General features: G+C 40.7%; 1 protein-coding gene across 2 annotated transcripts in view; it reads right to left on the reverse strand.

The window, feature by feature from the left end:
* Nucleotides 1-18125, reverse strand: part of CTNNAL1 (catenin alpha like 1) — a 66575-nt gene extending 48450 nt beyond the window's left edge. Inside the window, exons 1-2 of one of the 2 annotated variants that reach the window (XM_064579413.1) lie at nt 17920-18125; nt 1090-1279 (exon numbers count right to left, since the gene is read on the reverse strand). In XM_064579413.1, coding sequence (XP_064435483.1) covers nt 1090-1279; nt 17920-18042 — 313 coding nt within the window. In that variant the 5' untranslated portion in view covers nt 18043-18125. The remainder of the gene's footprint in view (nt 1-1089; nt 1280-17919) is intronic. The other variant, XM_045882864.3, reaches the window with a different exon arrangement.
* Between the last annotated feature and the right edge of the window lie 257 nt (nt 18126-18382).

Consider the following 18382-nt stretch of genomic DNA (forward strand, 5'->3'; position numbering starts at 1 on the left):
GCAGACTCTGCCACAATGTTACTTCCTTAGAGGGGCTTCCTGACCCCCTACCTCAGTAGTTCTCAACGGGGGGCCATTTTGCCCCCGTGAAGGACATTTGGTAATGTCTGGAAACATTTTTGGTGTCACAGTGTGGGAAGAGGGGAATCAAATGGCGTCTAATAGGTAGGAGCTAGGGATTCTGGTAAACACTTTATAATGTACAGGACAGCCCCTACCCCCAACAAAGAATTATCAACAAGTAATTATCCAGCCCAAAATGTCAATAGCATCAAAATTGGGAAAACCTGACCTCTCTAAGATATACCTCCATTGATCTCTTAACCCTTACTCTGCTTTAATTTTTCATGAGTAACTATTATATATCTATTCATTTGTTTATGGTCTCCCCCACTAGAATGCACGCTCCATGAGGGCAGACATTTGACTGATGTGTACAGAGCTATATCCCTATGGCCTAGAAGAAAGCCTGGCCTATAGCCAGCACTCAGGAAATCTTTATTGAAAGAATAAATGGATAAATTATACTTCAAAAAAGGTGAACGATTTGTATCCATCAAGACACCCCAGGTTCTCTCAGGTTTTTGTGCCACCAGCTATAGAAAATTGTGGGACATCACAAAATTTGAAATCGCTATGATTTGTCTGCTATGAGTATAGGAACACGCTAATCTTTTTAAGATTTTATTTTTAAGTAATTTCTATACCTAACGTGGGGCTCAAACTTACATCCCCGAACATACTAATTTTATTTCCATTTTCTACATGGTGGCAATTAGACTAATATGCTCCTCAAGGGCAGAGTCTATGCCTCACATTCTCCTATGTCTCTGGCATTTCAATGGTTAATGGCAAGAATGGAAGACACTACCCTACCCAGTGAAAGAATTCAATGTGTCAGATTTAGGATTTGAGCCAAGAGAAGTTCAATATTCCTGGAAGCTAATCCAGGCCTTTAATGTCCTAGGAATCTGTAATCACAGGGCTAAGGCACAGTACACATCTTTACTCAAAATAAGACAGTAACTTGTCATCATATCCAAAGCAATAGAACTGGTATAAATAGGCTTTAATATCAATATCACATACCTGCTTGTTTAGCTTCAATACAGGCAATATTTATTTCTTCTTTCAAATCCCAGTTTTCATTGGCTATAGCTTCCCCTACTTTAACAAATCTTCCAACTGCCAAGTTGACGGCTTGTCCTACACGCTGAATTGCTTGCAGAGTTTTATCAGACTTTTTGGTATTATCTTTATGATTAATAAGCGTGGTAATCTAAAAATAAAAGATGAAAGCAACTTGATTAAAATTTATCTCAATATCTTTTTTTTTTTTAAGATTTTATTTATTTATTTGACAGAGTGCAAGAGAGCACAAGCAGGGGGAGTAGTAGAGGGAGAGGGAGAAGCAGGCTCCCCGCCGAGCAGGGAGCCCCATGCAAGGCTCGATCCCAGCACTCTGGGATCATGACCTGAGCTGAAAGCAGACGCTTAACCATCTGAGCCACCCAGGCGCCCCTATCTCAATATCTTTTAAAGCTGTATCACAAAGGCTAAGAAAATTAAGTCCAGCATATAAGACTAGGTCCAGCATATAGCAACAGTCTTTGGCCTAAGACTAAATTTACAGCTTTAATGCTTCAACCCAGAGACAACCAGCAAAGCATCCATCCTGCATCCCTCCTCAGGACAATGTTTCCATTAATAACAATTCCAAGTTTACCTGATGACAGTTATCTGGGACACATAGTTCCAGAAGCCCTCCAGATATTTCAACAAATTTAAAGACAGGAGAAAAGTAGTAAAGGAGGGATCATTACATTCAAATAAACCCCACAGAAAACCAAAATACTTCTTAGTTCTTACTGCATACTAGAGATCTAGTTTCCCCTAATACGGCTTGAGCTGCTGTGAGAGTAGAGACAGCACCTTGTTCCCCTTGCATTTCACTCCACTGCCTAGCACAGTGTATAGGTCGTACAAAAGGGTAAGTGTGCCATACATGCTTACTGAATTAGCCAAACATTTTAAAATGACCACTGTAATCTACGTGTTATACTTCTCTGAGTGTTGTTGTAGACCCAAAGTAAATTAAATACCAAGAGTTTTAACACTTGATTCCAGGCCCTGAAATAAAATATAAAAGGTGACAAGTTAAGCTTGTTGAAACAAATATAAGTCTTCAAAATATCCTAGAGAACTAGTACATGAACTATACTGACATATAAAAATATTTAAGCAATGTTACATAAAAAATACAGATCCTAAATAGTACATGTCCACTAAATATAACTGTGAAATGATTTATATAAGTGCATTAACAAAGACCAGAACAGAGAATTAAGAAAAGAGGAAGGGAATGGTTCTTTGAGCAACTACTATGTGCCAGGCACTTTATGTTATGGTATTAATAATTTAGAATCAGGAAGGCCTGGGTTTGAGCCTCGGCTCTGCCATTACCAGCTAAATGACCCAGGGAAATTTACTTAATCTTTCCAAATTTCCTCACCTATAATATTGTTTTTAAATTTTTTAATATTTCCTAGATGCCAGTTCCTAAAGATGTATCAGTGAACAAGACTAACACAACTCCGTCCCTATTCAGCTTATAGTCTAACAGGATAACAATAATGCAATCACATGAAATATATTTATTGCACACCTATCATATGCAATGATGAAAAAGCAATGTACAAGAAAGAAAGGCCCAAACTCTCATTCAAGTGGGAGGAGGGGAGACACGATAATCAAGCAAATAGGTAAACAAAAAAAATTAATGTAAATGCTATGCAAAAGATTAAAATAGGATAATGTGGTAGAAAGTATTTGTGTAGCTACTTCAGATTAGTTGGTCTTCCTTCTATGAGGAAATACTATTTAAGCTAAGATCTAAATGATATAAAGCAGCCAAGCTGGCAAACACCAGGAGACAAAGCATTCTAGGAAGAAGATATAATTGTTAAAAGACAGAGAGAGAAAGGAAAAGAGATAGGGAGAGGGAGAGGGGTAGGGAGAGGGATATGGAGAGGGGGGGGAGAGGGGGAGATGGGGAGAGAGAGAAGGGGAGCCTGTCCTGTTCAAGAAATGAGGTAAGGCCAGAAGTGATCAAAGAACAGGGTCAAGAGGACAAATATAAACCAATATCCAGCAGGTGGGCAGGGATCAGCCATGGAAGGCTGTGAATTGGAGTAAAGAGTTTGTATTTTATTCTAAGTGTGACAGGAAGCCACTGAAGGGTTTCTAAGCAGGAAAGTGATATAATCTCTGTAGTTATTTATTTATTTATTTAAGAGAGAGAGTTGGGGGGGGGAGCAGAGGGAGAGGGACAAGTAGATTCTGCACTGAGTGCAGAGCTCGTTGCAGGGCTTGATCTCATGACCTGAGCCCAAACCAAGAGTTCGACACTTAACCAACTGAGCCACCCAGGCGCCCCTGTAGCTATTTTTAAATGTGTCCATAAGTTCTTCGATATTTCTTCTTTTAAGAAGTAGAGCCTCATTTTTCTCCCCTTAAGTATGAACTGAGCTTAGTGACTCACTTCTAATGAATAACGTGGAAGCAATGGCATACTTCTGAGAGTAGGTAATAAAACACACTGTAACTTCCATCTCTCCCACTCCTCAATCTCAGATCAATCACTGTGGGAGAAAACCAGCTACCATATCTTGGAGGATACTCATGCAATTCTATGGAGAGACCCACAGGGGAAGAAACTGAGGCCTCTGGCCAAAAGGTAATGAAGAACTGAAGCCTCCTGCCTACAGCAAGAGTGAAGATGGGAACAAATTCTTCAGCCTCAGTCAAGTCTTCAGATTACCGTGGGTCCAGCCAACATCCTGATTTCCATCTCACAAAAGACCTTAATCCAGAACTACCAGGTAAACCATCACAGAATTCTTGACCCACAGAAACTATGAGACTATAATACAATAAATAAATATTTATTGTATTAAGGCTGTAAATTTGGGGTAATTTGTTAATGTATTAATAGATAACAAATACATGTTTTGGTATCTGGAACTGGGGCAATGCTGTAACAAAACCCAAAATGTGGGAGTGGCTTTGACATCAGGCCTTGGAAGCTGAATGGACTTTGAGGAGTTAGTAAAAGCTAGAGAGTGCTGAATAAACTTTATAGAAGTATGGTGACCATTGAGAAGCTATGGGTGAAGGCTTAAAGGAAAATGAGAAAAATCTTATTGGAAACTGGAGAAAAGAGGATCTTTGTTATGTAATGGCAGAAAATCACCCCAGGAATGTGTAAATTACAGAATATACCTAATGAACTGGATGATCTAGCTAAGGAGATTTCAAGACAGATTTTGAAGATGCCACTTGGTTTTTGCTTAAAACATAAAATATAAGAGGTGAGACAGAAGCTAAAGGAAACACTGTTAAATAAAAAGAAGCCAGGCCCTACTGGGTTTGAAAATTCCTTGCTTCTCCAGAAGGCAAATGATGCTAAGATTAAGAATGGCTTCCAAGCAAAAACAAAATCTAGGCCACTGTCAGGAAAGCACGGTCTAAAGATGAAGCTAAGAGTGTGACTATAAAATCTTGTTAAGATCTCAGATGGCGTTCAGAGATGGTGTTCAAGGTGGTGTTCCAGAGACCCATTCACTTAAACAACAGGTCTCCTGAGAAGTTTTAGAGGTATAGTCCTCAGGAGCCCCAGCAAAAGCCCAAGTTAGAGCAGGGCTTATCATAAAGAGACTTGTGGGTATGGTTTGCCTAATTGAGTGAGCCCAATAAGATTCGCAGGAGACCCACAAAATTTTAAAGCTAATTATGTCAGGAGGAATGCTACCAGCTTGGACTGAAGGAGATAGATCAGTACAAAATGAAGAGAGGTTTCTGAATCCCCAAGCTTCCACAGGCAGGGAGCGGGCTGAGAAACTACACAGCTACAAACATGGGCCACCTCTCATGAGCGAGGATGGCTCCGAGAGCAGTGCCAAGAGCCATGAAGAATCATTCCCACACCGCAGGTCTTCATCAAGGTACTGCTAACAGGTGTCTCGGTAGCTTTCAGAATACTGTGAACCAGTGATTCCTATTCTTATGTTTCCCATTTTCAAACAGAAGTATATGGCAGTTATCCTATGCCTATTCTGTTTGTTTGGTTTTGGTTTTTTTGGGGGGTGTTATTGTTGTTTTAACAAAAATGTCCATAATGATTATTCTCTGCCTGTCCTACCACCATAAGTTGTGTGTTTGGGAGCAGATAATTTGTCGCTGTAGTTCACAAGTTTTCAGATCAAATGGAACTATACTCAAGGAGCTACATCTAAGGAACTACACATACAAAAAGCCTCATCTGAATCAGAATTAGATGCCAAAATCTTGAATTTCCAGCCGATGCCCTAGAGGAATGAGACTTTTAGGAGGACTGGGGTGGAGGTTGTTTGCAAATGGGAAGAAAGTAAATGATCTGTGGCCAGAGGGTGGAGTGTGATGATTTTAAAATATGTCCACAAATTCTTTGCTATTCCTCCTTCAAGAGGTGGAGCTTCGTTCCCCTGTCCTTGAGTATGGGCTGAGCTTGGTGATTCACTTCTAATAAAGCAGAAGTGACGGTACGCTACATTTATGGGCAGGTCATAAAGACACTCCGGTTTCAATCTTTCTCTCTCTGAGATTATTCACTCTAGGGGAAGCCAGTTACCATGTCATGAAGTCACCTGACCAGCCGGATGCAGTCTGACATGACAAAGAACTGAGGGAGGCCTCTGACCAACAGCGAGCGAGCAAGAGTCTGAGGCCTACTGCTTACAGACACGTGAGTAGTCTAAAACCAGGCAGGTAAGCCACTCACAAATTCCTGAAACACAGAATCTAAAATAATAAATGTTTGTTGTTTTTAAACGATTAAGTATGAGGTAACTTATTTTGCAGCAGTAAATAACTAATACAATCTCAAATGTTTTTTTGTTTGTTTTTTTTTTAAAGAATACTCCCTTCTGGGGAGAAGAGTGGATTGATAAAGTGGCAAAAGTAGAAGGAGGGAGACCAGTTAGGAAACCATTGCAATAGTCCAGGTAAAAGATGATGTCAGCGTGGAGTACATGGATGGCTCAGTTGGTTAAGCGTCCGACTCTTGGTTTTGGCTCAGTTTATGATCTCAGGGTTGTGAGATCGGGCTCTGCGTTGGACTCCATGCTCAGTGTGCAGTTGGCTTGAGATTCTCTCCCTCCTGCTCATACTTTCACATTCTCTCTCACTCTCAAATCAGTAAATCAGTAAAATCTTTTTTTAAAAATGCCGGCTTGAAGTAAGGCAGCAATAGTCAAGATGGAGGTAAACGGATAAACTGGATTATTTGATGGGTTAGACTGGTGTTGTCCAAGAGGACCCCTAAATGTGTGGTAGAAGAAACAGAGTGCATGGCATAACACTAACATCTCTATGTGGCAGGCACAAAAAAAGGTGTTTTTGCACAAATAATCTAATTTAATCTTCACAATAATCTTAGCATGTAGGCACTACTTTATCCCCTTTTTACAGAGAAGGCAGCTGACATTAAAAGATGCTTATTTAAGGTCTCACAGCTATTAAAAGGTAAAGCCAAGATTCTACAAGTCAGACAATTTGACTCTGAGACTGTACTTTATTTTTAATGATATATAACTTACATAAAACATTGTGTAAGTTTAAGGTGTACAACGTGATGATTTGATGCACATATACATTGCATATGATTCCACAATAAACTACAAATGATGACCACAATAGTTAGTTAACACCTTTACGACCTCACATAATTTTTTTTGTGTGTGGTGGTGGTGGTAAGAACATTTAAGATCTACTCTTTTAACAACTTTTAAGTATATAATACCGAGTTGTTAACATATAGTCACCATGCTGTACATCAGATCCCTAGAACTTATTCATCTTATAACTGGAAATTTGCACCCTTTGACCAGCATCTCCCTATTTTCCCCACCACATAGCCCCTCACAACCACCATTGGACTGTTTCTGTGGGTTTGGCTTTTGTAAATTCCACATATAAGTGAGATCATTTGGTATTTGCCTTCTCTGTCTGATTTATTTCACTTAGCATAATGCCTTTCAAGATCCATCTATGTTGTAGCAAATGGCAAGATTTCCTTCTTTCTCATGACTGAATAATGTTCCATTGTATATTTATACCACATCTTCTCCATGTATTTATCAATAGAAGGACACTGAGGTTGTTTCCATATCTTAGCTATTGTGAATAATACTGCAATGAACATGGGAGTGCAAATATCTCTTCAAGATCCCGATTTCATTTCCTTAGGATATATACCCAAAAGTGGGATTGCTGAGTCATATGATAGTCCTATTTTTAATTTTTTATGGAACTCTCATGCTGTTTTCCATAGTGGCTGAACCAATTTACATTCCCTCTAATAGTGCACAAGGCTTCCCTTTTCTCCACATCCTCACCAACACTTGTTTTCTTGTCTTTTTGATAACATCCGATTCTAAGGTATGAGTTGATATCTCATTGTGGTTTTGACCTAGTTTCCTTGATGATTAGTGATGCTGAGCATATTTTCATAAACCTATTGGCCATTTGTGTGTCTTCTTTCAAAAAATGTCTGTTCAGGGGCGCCTGGGTGGCACAGACGGTGGAGCATCTGACTCCTGGTTTGGGCTCAGGTCGTGATCTCAGGGTCATGAGATCAAGCACTGTGTTAGGCAGCGTAGAATCTGCTTAAGACTCTCTCTCTCTCTCCCTCTCCCTCTGCCCCTCCCCCACCCCGCTCCCACTCAAATCTTTTTTAAAAATGTTGAGATTTTATTAGTTTTGCTTTAGATTTTAAAATGTACAGATAAAAGTGAACTACCTTTCATTCCCTTCACACCCTTCCCTGAGGCAGGGTTTGAAGTGACTCCAATATGTATCAGATAAATAGTATTATACTGGGGCACCTGGGTGGCTCAGTTGGTAAAGCGACTGCCTTCGGCTCAGGTCATGATCCTGGAGTCCCTGGATTGAGTCCCGCATCGGGCTCTCTGCTCGGCAGGGAGTCTGCTTCTCCCTCTGACCCTCCCCCCTCTCATGTGCTCTCTCTCTCTCTCATTCTCTCTGTCAAATAAATAAATAAAATCTTTAAAAAAAAATAGTATTATACTGTATCTTTCTGGATTTGCTTTTGTTGTTGTTAAATTTGATAAATTTGAGATCTACATTGATATATGTAGATCTGGTGTATTTATTTTATACGAATCAGTCACAATTTATTGATTCACTCCTCTACTAATATGCATTTTGGTTGTTTCCAGTTTTTGTTATTAAAAGCAGTTCTGTAATAAACAAACAAATGTTCAGTTCCTCTGCCCATTTTTTTTTTTAAAAAGATTTTATTTATTTATTTGACAGAGAGAGAGACAGCGAGAGAGGGAACACAAGCAGGGGGAGTGGGAGAGGGAGAAGCAGGCTCCCCACTAAGCATCCATCCCAGGACCTGGGGATCATGACCTGAGCCGAAGGCAGGCACTTAACGACTGAGCCACCCAGGCGCCCCTCCTCTGCCCATTTTTAAGTCAGATTCTTTTCTTGCTATGGAGTGGTATGAGCTCCATATATATATTATATTTTAAATGCTAACCTCTTATCAGATAGATGGTTTCAAATATTTTATTCCATTCTGTAGACTGTCTTTTCACTTTGTTGATTGCTTCTTTTCTTTGCAGAAGCTTTTTAGTTTGATGTAGTCCCACTTGCTTATTTTTGCTTTTGTTACTTGTATTCTTGGTGTCATATCCAAAAATCACTGCCGAGACCAATGTCAAGGAGATTTTTCCCTCTTTTCTTCTAGGAGTTTTATAGTTCCAAGTCTTACATTTAAGTCATTGGTCCATTTACTGGATAGGGGTCCAATTTCATTCTTTTGCATGTGATAATTCAGTTTTTCCAACACCACTTATTGAAGAAACTATCCTTTCCCCATTGGTTATTCTTGGCTCCCTTGTCAAATATTAGTTTACCATATATGTATGGATTTATTTCTGGCCTCTTGATTCTGTTTCATTGGACTATATGTCTGTTTTTATGTTGGTGCCATACTATTTAATTACTACAGCTTTGTAGTATGATTTGAAGTCAGGAAGTGTGTTGCCTCTAGCTTTGTTCTCCTTTCCCAAGACTATTTTAGCTAGTTGGAGTCTTTTGTACTTCTGTACAAATTTTAGGATTGTTTTTCTATTTCTGTAGGGAAAAAAATGCCTTTGGAATTATGATAGGGGATTGCACTGAATCTCTAGATGGCTTTAGGTGTTATGGACATTTTAATTCAGATCCATGAACATGGGCTATCTTTCCACTCATTTGTGTCTTCTTCAATTTCTTTTATCAAAGTCTTACAGTTTTCAGTGTACAGATCTTTCACCTCCTTGATTAAATATATTTTTTAAGTATTGTTTTGATGCTATGGTGAGATTGTTTTATTTCTTTTTCAAATATTTTGTTGTCAGTGTATAGAAACACAACTGATTTCTTTATGTTGATTTTTTTTCTGGCAATTTACTGAATCCACTCATTCTGTGTGTATGTGTGTGTGTCTGTCTGTGTGTAGTCCTTAGGAGCCTTTGATCCCTCCCCACACCAGACAGACCCTAAGGAACTCTTTGTACCACCTGGAGAACAGAAGACTTAATCACCATTGACTATTCCAAACAATTAACTTGGAAGAAACTCTAGAGTGAAAAGGAGTTTAAGTTGTGTTTATTACCAAAAGCTTTAGATTTTCAATTATATAGAAAAGATCAGCAATTAGACTAAAATGCCAACTATTGTTCAGTTCTGAAACACACATTTTGTTTCATTACAAGCATCCTCCCTAGTGCATAATTAGGTGTGGCTGTCTTCCTTTTACTCGAAGCAGCCTAGAAAATGTTTAATCAAATACAGGTATACATTTGAAACTGACATATACAGGAGTCAAATCAATTTATAAAATTCCTTATTAAAAGGTCAATTTATATCCTCAAATTATTCTCAAACTTTTTAAAAGGGAGGCTCAAAAAGTTATACATGTTGATTATTTTTAAAAAATGGGAAATGGAGTGCCTGGGTGGCTCAGTCAGTTAAGCCTCTGCCTTCAGCTCAGGTCATGATTTCAGGGTGCTGGGATTGAGCCCCATCTTGGGCTCCCTGCTCAGTGGGGAGCCTGCTTTTCTCTCTCCCTCTGCTGCTCCCCTTGTGTTCTCTCACTCTCTCTGCCAAATAAATAAAATCTTAAAAAAAAAAAAAAAAGGAAATATAGGAAAGACTAAAGAAATAAAAATTATTCATCATCACACAACCCCATGAGGATTTTGCCATAATTTTTCTCAGTCGTGTTTTATACATACTTAAATACAGTTTTACAAAATTGAGATCAAACTTCATGTGAAAAATAAGACTAGATAGCATTTAACACTCAGGCACTATTGCATGTGTTTTATGCAAATTAATTCATTTAATGCTTACATCTCTATGAGGCAGATACTATTATTACCCTCAACTTACAGATAAAGACCTGAACTTTGAAGAGGTAAAGAATTTGCCCAAGGTCACAAAGGGAGTAAGTTGCCTACACTGTTAGTAATTACACTGCTTCTTTCCTCCCAGGATTATGCTAAAGATCAGGGAAAAGACAGTTGATGAGAGTGCCTTGTAAATTATATGTGCCAAATAAAATTTTAGTTACTATTCTACAAAAATAGGAGGCATATTAAATTGGGAGACACAACCTGAAGACGCCCTGACCCGAGTCTAGAGTATGCCTGAATGAACTGGAGAAAGGAGGGCAGAAAGGCATCCTATGGGGAAGAAAGCATCTGATATATTGAAGAATTCTGCTGTGGAATAAAAGAATAAGAACTAGGGCTTATTTGATACCTTATTTGATACCTTCTAGTAAGAAGTAGGGCTTATCTGATACCTTCTAACAAAGGGTATCAAGAAGTAACAATCTCCAACAAAGTATATCCTAGCAGTTAAGAGAATGAACTCTGGCTTATTTTGCCTTTGTTTGAATTCTGGCTCTGTCATGTGACAATGACAAAGGTCATCTAACCTTTCCGTAACTCCATGTTCTCATTTGTAAAAACACGAATAATAATAGTACCCATTTCACAGGGTCATTGTGGGGAATACACTAGTAAATTAAATAAAGTATTTAGAATAGTGTCTGGTATATAGTAAACATTACATAATTGTTAGATATTACAGTTTACATTTCTAGAATCTTCTTTCCTCATGTTTGTGATCTTATTCTTATTTTCTAGAATAGCTCACAGTAATCTCTTCATTGAAATGGATTTTCTTAGTTTACTTACTTATTTTGTGGGGAAGCAAGAAAGCAAGTGAAGACCAGGAAGAAAAAAAATGGTAGTAGCCCAGATAAATGAACAATGGCTTAATAAAAAATTAAGGGAGCCAGCCTAGTACAGAGAAATTTGTCTCTGGGCTTAAACTCATTAGTGAGTTCTCAAAATAATTAGATATAAAAATTAGAGGTGCCTGGCTGGCTCAGTCAGTAAGGCATGTGGCTCTTGATCCTGTCAGGGTTGTGAGTTCAAGCCCCACGCTGGGCATGGAGCTATTAAAAAAAAAAAAAAAAAGCTAATCAGCTATAGAAACCAGTATGGAAGAAAACACACCAAATCATGGGAGGTGTTTTAAAAGAATCAGAAAAAAAGGGCACTTTCACTTATTTTATGTGTTTTGTTTGCAAGTAAAAAAACACATATATTCACATACATAAATTAGCAAAGAGGGCCCCATACATTCTCTATTCATCTTCAATTAATGAGACAAGGATCCTGAAAAGCCTACAGGACAATACAGAGAGAAACAGAAAGACAAGGTGAGCTACCTTAGAAATGTGAGGGGTCTGTAAAATGGTGAATGAAGTAAATCTATCACAGACAGGAAAAGACTAGTGGGTGGTAGAATAACATTCCACACTAGGGTGGGGTACGTGGCAGACATCCCTCTTCCCTTCCTTGGATAAAAACATTTTAAGACTGGGAGTGGGCGTTTTGACAGGAAGAATAAAATGATTATTTTTTTTTAAGATGGGCTTTTTTTTAAATATTTTTATTTATTTGAGAGAGAGAGCACAAACAGGGGGGAGGGACAGAGGGAGAAGGAGACTCCCCACTGAGCAGGGAGCCCGATGTGGGGTTCAATCCCAGGACCCTGGGATCATGACCTGAGCAGAGGGCAGATGCTTAACCGACTAAGCCACCCAGGTGCCCCAAAAACAAAATGATTATTAAGGAAGGTGCAGGAAATGTGTTTAGGATCTAATCCAGGGCATTTTATTTTTTTTATTTTTTATTTTTTTTAAGATTTTATTTATTTATTTTGACAGAGAGAGACACAGCGAGAGAGGGAACACAAGCAGGGGGAGTGGGAGAGGGAGAGGCAGGCTTCCCGCGGAGCAGGGAGCCCGATGCGGGGCTCGATCCCAGGACCCTGGAATCATGACCTGAGCCGAAGGCAGACGCTTAACGACTGAGCCACCCAGGCACCCCAAATCCAGGGCATTTTAAACAGCTGTCTGAATGAGAAAATATAAAACAAATGAGTATATATAACATATATATGCACAGTATAAAGAAACGGAAGACATATGCAGCCAGCACCAACCTTAAGAGAACAACATTACCAGTACCTCTGACAACCCACATGCCTTGTGGACCCCTACCTTTCCACATCACCCACCTCCCTCTGCCCAAAAGAAACCACTGTCCTGATTTTGTGCTCATCACTTCCTTATTATTATTCCTTATTATTACTGCACAGATGTTATATCCCTAAATGATACATGGTTTCATCTTGCCTGCTTTTGAGCCTTTAATTTTTTTTCACTCAACATTATGTTTTTGAGATTCATCCATACTGATAATTATAACTGTAGTTCAATTATTTCGCTGCTGCACAGTATCTCACTGTATGAACATAACACAATTTATTTAAACATCCTACTGTTAAAAGACATTTAGGTAGATTTAGGTAGTTTCCAGTTTGGGGCCATTAGAAGTAAAAAAAAAATCAACATTTCAATCCATGTCTCTAATACACATGCAGGACTTTCTCTAGAGGGTATGGATTTTGGAGTAGAATTGCTGGGTCATAGGTAATACCCACCTTCAACTTTAGACTACATCAAACTGTTTTCCAAAGTGGTTTACTCTTGACATTCCCATTGGCTCCACATTCCTCACCAATACTTGTTCTCATTGTGGTTTTAATTTGTACTCCACTAATTTCTCATAAAATTGAATATCTTTTACATTTCTTTTAGCCATCTGTTTCCTATTACATGAGATGACTGTTTATTTTTACCCATCTTTAATAGGTAATCTTTTTATTTTCGATTCATTGCAGTCCTTTATTCTGGGTACTACCAATCATTTATTGGTGATTTGTGATGCAATCATATTCTTCCACTTTATGGCTTATCCTTTCAATTTTGATAAGAAGACATTCTTCATTCTAATGGAGTCAAATTTATCAATCTTTGTTCAGAATTTTTACTTCTGGTATATTAAAAAATCACTTCCCACCATGAGGTAGTGAAGATATTGCCCAGTTTTTTGGGTTTTTTTTTCCTAAAAGTGTCACACGTTTTCACTTTCATATCGATGTCCTTAATCTATCTGGAATTGATTTTTGTATATCGTGTGAGACAAGGATCCAATTTCATATGTTACTATTAGATAACAATTGTTTTAGCCCCATTTTTTAAGTTTTTCCTTTCCCCACTAACCAGCAGTGCCAATTCTGTGATTTATCAAGTTTCCACATATGTGTGGACCTGTTTCTAGGTTCTCTGTTCCCTTTCACTGGTCTATTGCCTTAATTATGATAGCTTTATAATGCCTTGAAATCTTCCCACTTTGTTTCTCTTCTGGCTATTCTTGGCTCTTTGCTCTTTCATATAATTATATGAAATTATAATTACTTTTTATCAAATTCTACTCAAAAATCCTGTTGAAGTTCTCATTGGAATTGTATCAAATTTATGTGTCTATAATATTGAGTCAATCTAGTCATAAACACAGTACTTCACTCCATTTATCTAGATCTACTATGGCTTTCAATAAATTTTTAAAATTCTTGGGGTGCCTAGCTGGCTCAGTGTGTGGAGCATATGACTCTTGATCTCGGGGTTGTGAGTTTGAGCCCCAAGTAGGATTAGAGATTACTTAAAAAGAAAATCTTTAAAAAACATAAAAATTTTTAAAAATTATTTTCACAGAGTTTGGCATCTCTTTTGCTATGCGTATACTCTTAAGAACCTCATTTTCTGCTGTAATTTATTCTAATAATATTTATGTATTTTTTTTAGAATTACTTTTTTTTAATGTAGAAAAATGCAGTTGACTTTAGTATCCTACATTCAGTGAGCTTACTAAACCTAGTTTTTATGACTTATCTGTAGATTCTTGAAAGTTTTGATTTTTTTCCTTCTCTCTTTACACCTTTCACTTCTTGTCTCATTGCATTGGTTAGGATTTCCAGTACAGTGTTGAATAAAAGCTGCAATAGCACATATCCCTCCTCTTGTTTCTGGTTTTAAAGGAAAAATTTTGTCTTGTTTTGTTAAGATTTATTTATTTATTTGAGAGAGAGCAAGAGCACAAAAGAGCACAGGGTAGAGGGGCAGAGGGAGAGGGAGAGAGTGAAGTTCAAGCAGACTCCCTACTGCACATGGAGCCTGACTCAGGGCTTCATCCCAAGACCCCAAGACCATGACTTGAGCCAAAATCAAGAGCCAGACACCTAACAGACTGAGCCACCCAGGTGCACCAGGAAATGTTTGTTTTAAATTTGACTTGTTGCTATGATGTTAACTGTAGGTTTTCTGCAGATACTCTTTATCAGGTTAAGGAAGTTTTCTTTTATTACTAGTTTGCTAAGTGTTTTTATCATGGTTATAATTTGGACTTAATTGAATACTTCTTCTGCAGCTACTGATAAGAACATGTATCTTTTCTAATACATGAATGCAGAAAACAATACACATTTGCCTAATACTAACTCAACCATGCATTCTTAGAATAAGGCCAGTAACCCAGAACTTTTTACTTGTAGAGTCAGAAGAGGTTAGATGATACCTGCTTAAAACTCAATAAATTTTATGATGCTAGTCTTACTTGCTCACCTCAAGACCCTGTCTTCTTTACAGCATCGTTCCTGACTCATCCATGCCTTCTCTGAGCTCTTAGAGCATTTACTATTGATGTTACTCATTTGACACTTGGCATGCGTTAATTTTTGTATGTCCTGTCTCCCAACTTGACTACAAGTTCCTCAAGAAGCAGCTAGTAAGTACACAATAAATGATCACTTAAATTATTCTTGGGCGCCTGGGTGGCTCAGTTGGTTAAGCGACTGCCTCCGGCTCAGGTCATGATCCTGGAGTCCCAGGATCGAGTCCCGCATCGGGCTCCCTGCTCCGCAGGGAGTCTGCTTCTCCCTCTGACCCTCCCCCTCTTATGCTCTCTCTCTCTCTCTCATTCTCTCTCTCAAATAAATAAATAAAATCTTTAAAAAAATAAAATAAAATAAAATAAATTATTCTTGTGATAAAATGGTGAAACATGAGTTGGATAATAATGCAGCATCCTTAAAAAATGAGACTTCTGGACATGAATTTTCTAGAAAGGTGAAGTTTTAATCAGCTAATAGTCACTGAAACTTAAAAATCACTCTAAATTGTACTCCACACTTTCCTGCTTTGTTAACAGTGTTCTGGCCATGCTTTATTCATTTCTTGATTCTAAGCAAACTCAACTGTTACTTGTTGAGTACAGTCAATCATTAGGAATGTCAGTTATGGTACTGTACTAAAGATACAGCTGTGGATACATAACATGTGGGATGCAGAACCTCGGCTATGACCCTGAATGAATCTTTAATAAGGAAGAAAAAAAAACTGGCATTTTTTCCCCCTTTAGCACTGACCTCTAGTTAACTCTAAGCAGCAATTCACAGGACTCACAGATTCACACATTTCCTCCTCCACTCCACCCTCTTTTATCCCAGAATTACACAATGCAGAGCTGTAGGACTGATACATTTTTAGCAGTGATACTGTGAAAAGTTACCATTTCTCCAGATTACAACTACTTTCCACCTTGCTTTTCCACTGTGGACTCCCTTCTCTGTACCTACTACTAGCTGACCTCATCACTGCTTCTAATCTCTAGAGAGAAACAGCATATGGTGTAACTAAGCACAGAATCTGGAACCAGAATGCCTGGGTTCAAATGCCAATTTGACATTTACAGTTCAAAGCCCCAGGATAAGTTACTTAACCTCACTATTCCTCAGTTTCCTCTTCCATAGAATGAGAATAAACACATATCTAACCTCATAAGATTGTTATGAGAATGAAAGCAGTTAATATTTATAAAGTGCTTAAACCATTACCTAACATATAGTAAGCAACACACATATTGTTAAATAAATGGATAAAATACTGTCAGGTTGAACTCCACCACTCTCTTATCACTCTTAAATCTACTCCAGTATTTCTCATTTTGGGTTGTGGTTGTATTGGTCGTAGCGGTGGCAGACATTATTAACCGATCCTAGCACTCCTTCTCTCTGGTCAGTGCCTCCCTCACACATGGAAGGGAAGGGGGGGAGGTGTGTCAGGTGTATTCATTCACTGTTCTGTTAGCCAAGCTAAAGTAAGCACAGGTTAAAAAAAAAAAAAAAAGCTGTTTATTTAATCAGCATAACAGGAATCCAGGGACATGTGTGACTGCTATTTTCAAACATTTGCAGGGCTGGGATGGAGAAGAGACAGCATTTAAAATTATATGGAAGAGCTACAGTCTCCCCATCACTGAACATGTTTAAGCAGGAGACTGGTGACCAGGTGTAAGGATGCTGTAAGAAAGAACTTTTTAATTTAGAGTCAGATAAACTTTAAGATTCCTTCTACCTCTAAAGTCTTGGCAGTACTAGCGTGAGTCACAAAGACATCACAATCTAGTTGTGAATCACACATCGCCAACGCGCTCCTGAAGGCACAGAATTCTTCACTCCCCACAGTGCTTGGCACATTACAACAGATCGAGGTGAGGAATTCTAGCCCTCAGGCTGCGTATAACTCGGCTCACAGTGACAAAAACTTCTGTAAAACTCGGCGCGTCAATTAGCTGATCCCAGACTTCTGTTACGACCAACAAATACAATAAAGCATACATCCCAGACGGGATTTGGCAAAAAGATGTGCATCCGGATTAACTCTCAGACAGCGCTTCGCTGCACTCTTCCGAAGCCAGACAAAGCCGCCTCAAGGGAGCGGCAGGTTAAGGGGCAGGGGCAGGCAGGGTGGCCCGGGGGGGGGGCGGGAATGGGAGCCCAGCGAGCAGGCACGCGCAGGGGACAGGGACAAAGGCCTCGGGGAGAGCACGCTGGACTTGGAGGCCGGCAGGAGTGCCCGGGCCGGAGTGCCCAGCAGTCGGGGTGTGGACTGGGGATGCAAACGTGTGGGCGCCCGCAGGGTCCTCCCTGCCTCGGGTGAGCCCGCGCGGGGCCCCTCGCTGGGCCGGGGGCCGCCGAAGCCACAGCCCGAGGCGGGTCGCGCGGGGCAGGCCGGGCGGCGCACCTGCCTGCCGGCCTCTCGGGGCCGCACTGGGCTCCCCGCCCCCTGCCCCCCCCCCCCCCGCCGCGCAGCCCACTCGGCCTCGCCGCCGGATTTCGGATGGTCCAGACCAAACGCCGCCGCCGCAGCCGAGGCCGGTCCCCCAGCCTCAGACAGGCGGCCCGACCCGACGCCGCAGTCCTGCTGGGAATGGGGGGCAGCGGCTGCCTCCCGCCGGGCCCGACCCGGCCCCGGGCCGTGCGAGCGGCCGCCGCCATCGCGGGCCGCGGCTGGAGGGAGACGAGGGGCCGCGCCGGGCGCCACTTTACCTGAGAGACCAGCGGGAGCAGCGTCTGCTCCACCGAACGAGTTTTGATCTCCAGTCCCGAGTCGAAGGCGAAGCCCGACGGGCCGGCGCCGCCAACGCCTGCCGAGCCCGAAAAGGCGGCCATGGCCCTCGGCCCGTCGCGCAGCCGGGACGCCGCGCCACTGCGGGCCCGCCGCCCGCCACCCAGCACGCCCGCGACGGCGGCAATGCTACCGCGCCGCCCGAGGCCCCGCCCCCAGCCGAGCCCCGCCCCTGGCAGCCCCGCCCCCACGCGCTCGGGTCTAGGGTCTACCCCGCAGCCCGGCTGGGTCTGTCGTGCTCTGACTCGCCCCCGCCAGGACGGACCAAACTAGACACCTGCGGGCCTCCCACGGCTACGTGGCCTCTCACCGGGAAGAGGACAACTATCTCTAGCAAAGCATTTCGTCCTCCTGGTAGGTGACTCGGCTTAACTCCGAATTCCC

The sequence above is a fragment of the Mirounga angustirostris genome, unplaced genomic scaffold (genome assembly GCF_029215605.1).
Source record: "Mirounga angustirostris isolate CCGP_5_RB_7025 unplaced genomic scaffold, mMirAng1.0.hap1 SCAF_15, whole genome shotgun sequence".
NCBI classification, from domain to species: Eukaryota; Metazoa; Chordata; class Mammalia; order Carnivora; family Phocidae; genus Mirounga; species Mirounga angustirostris.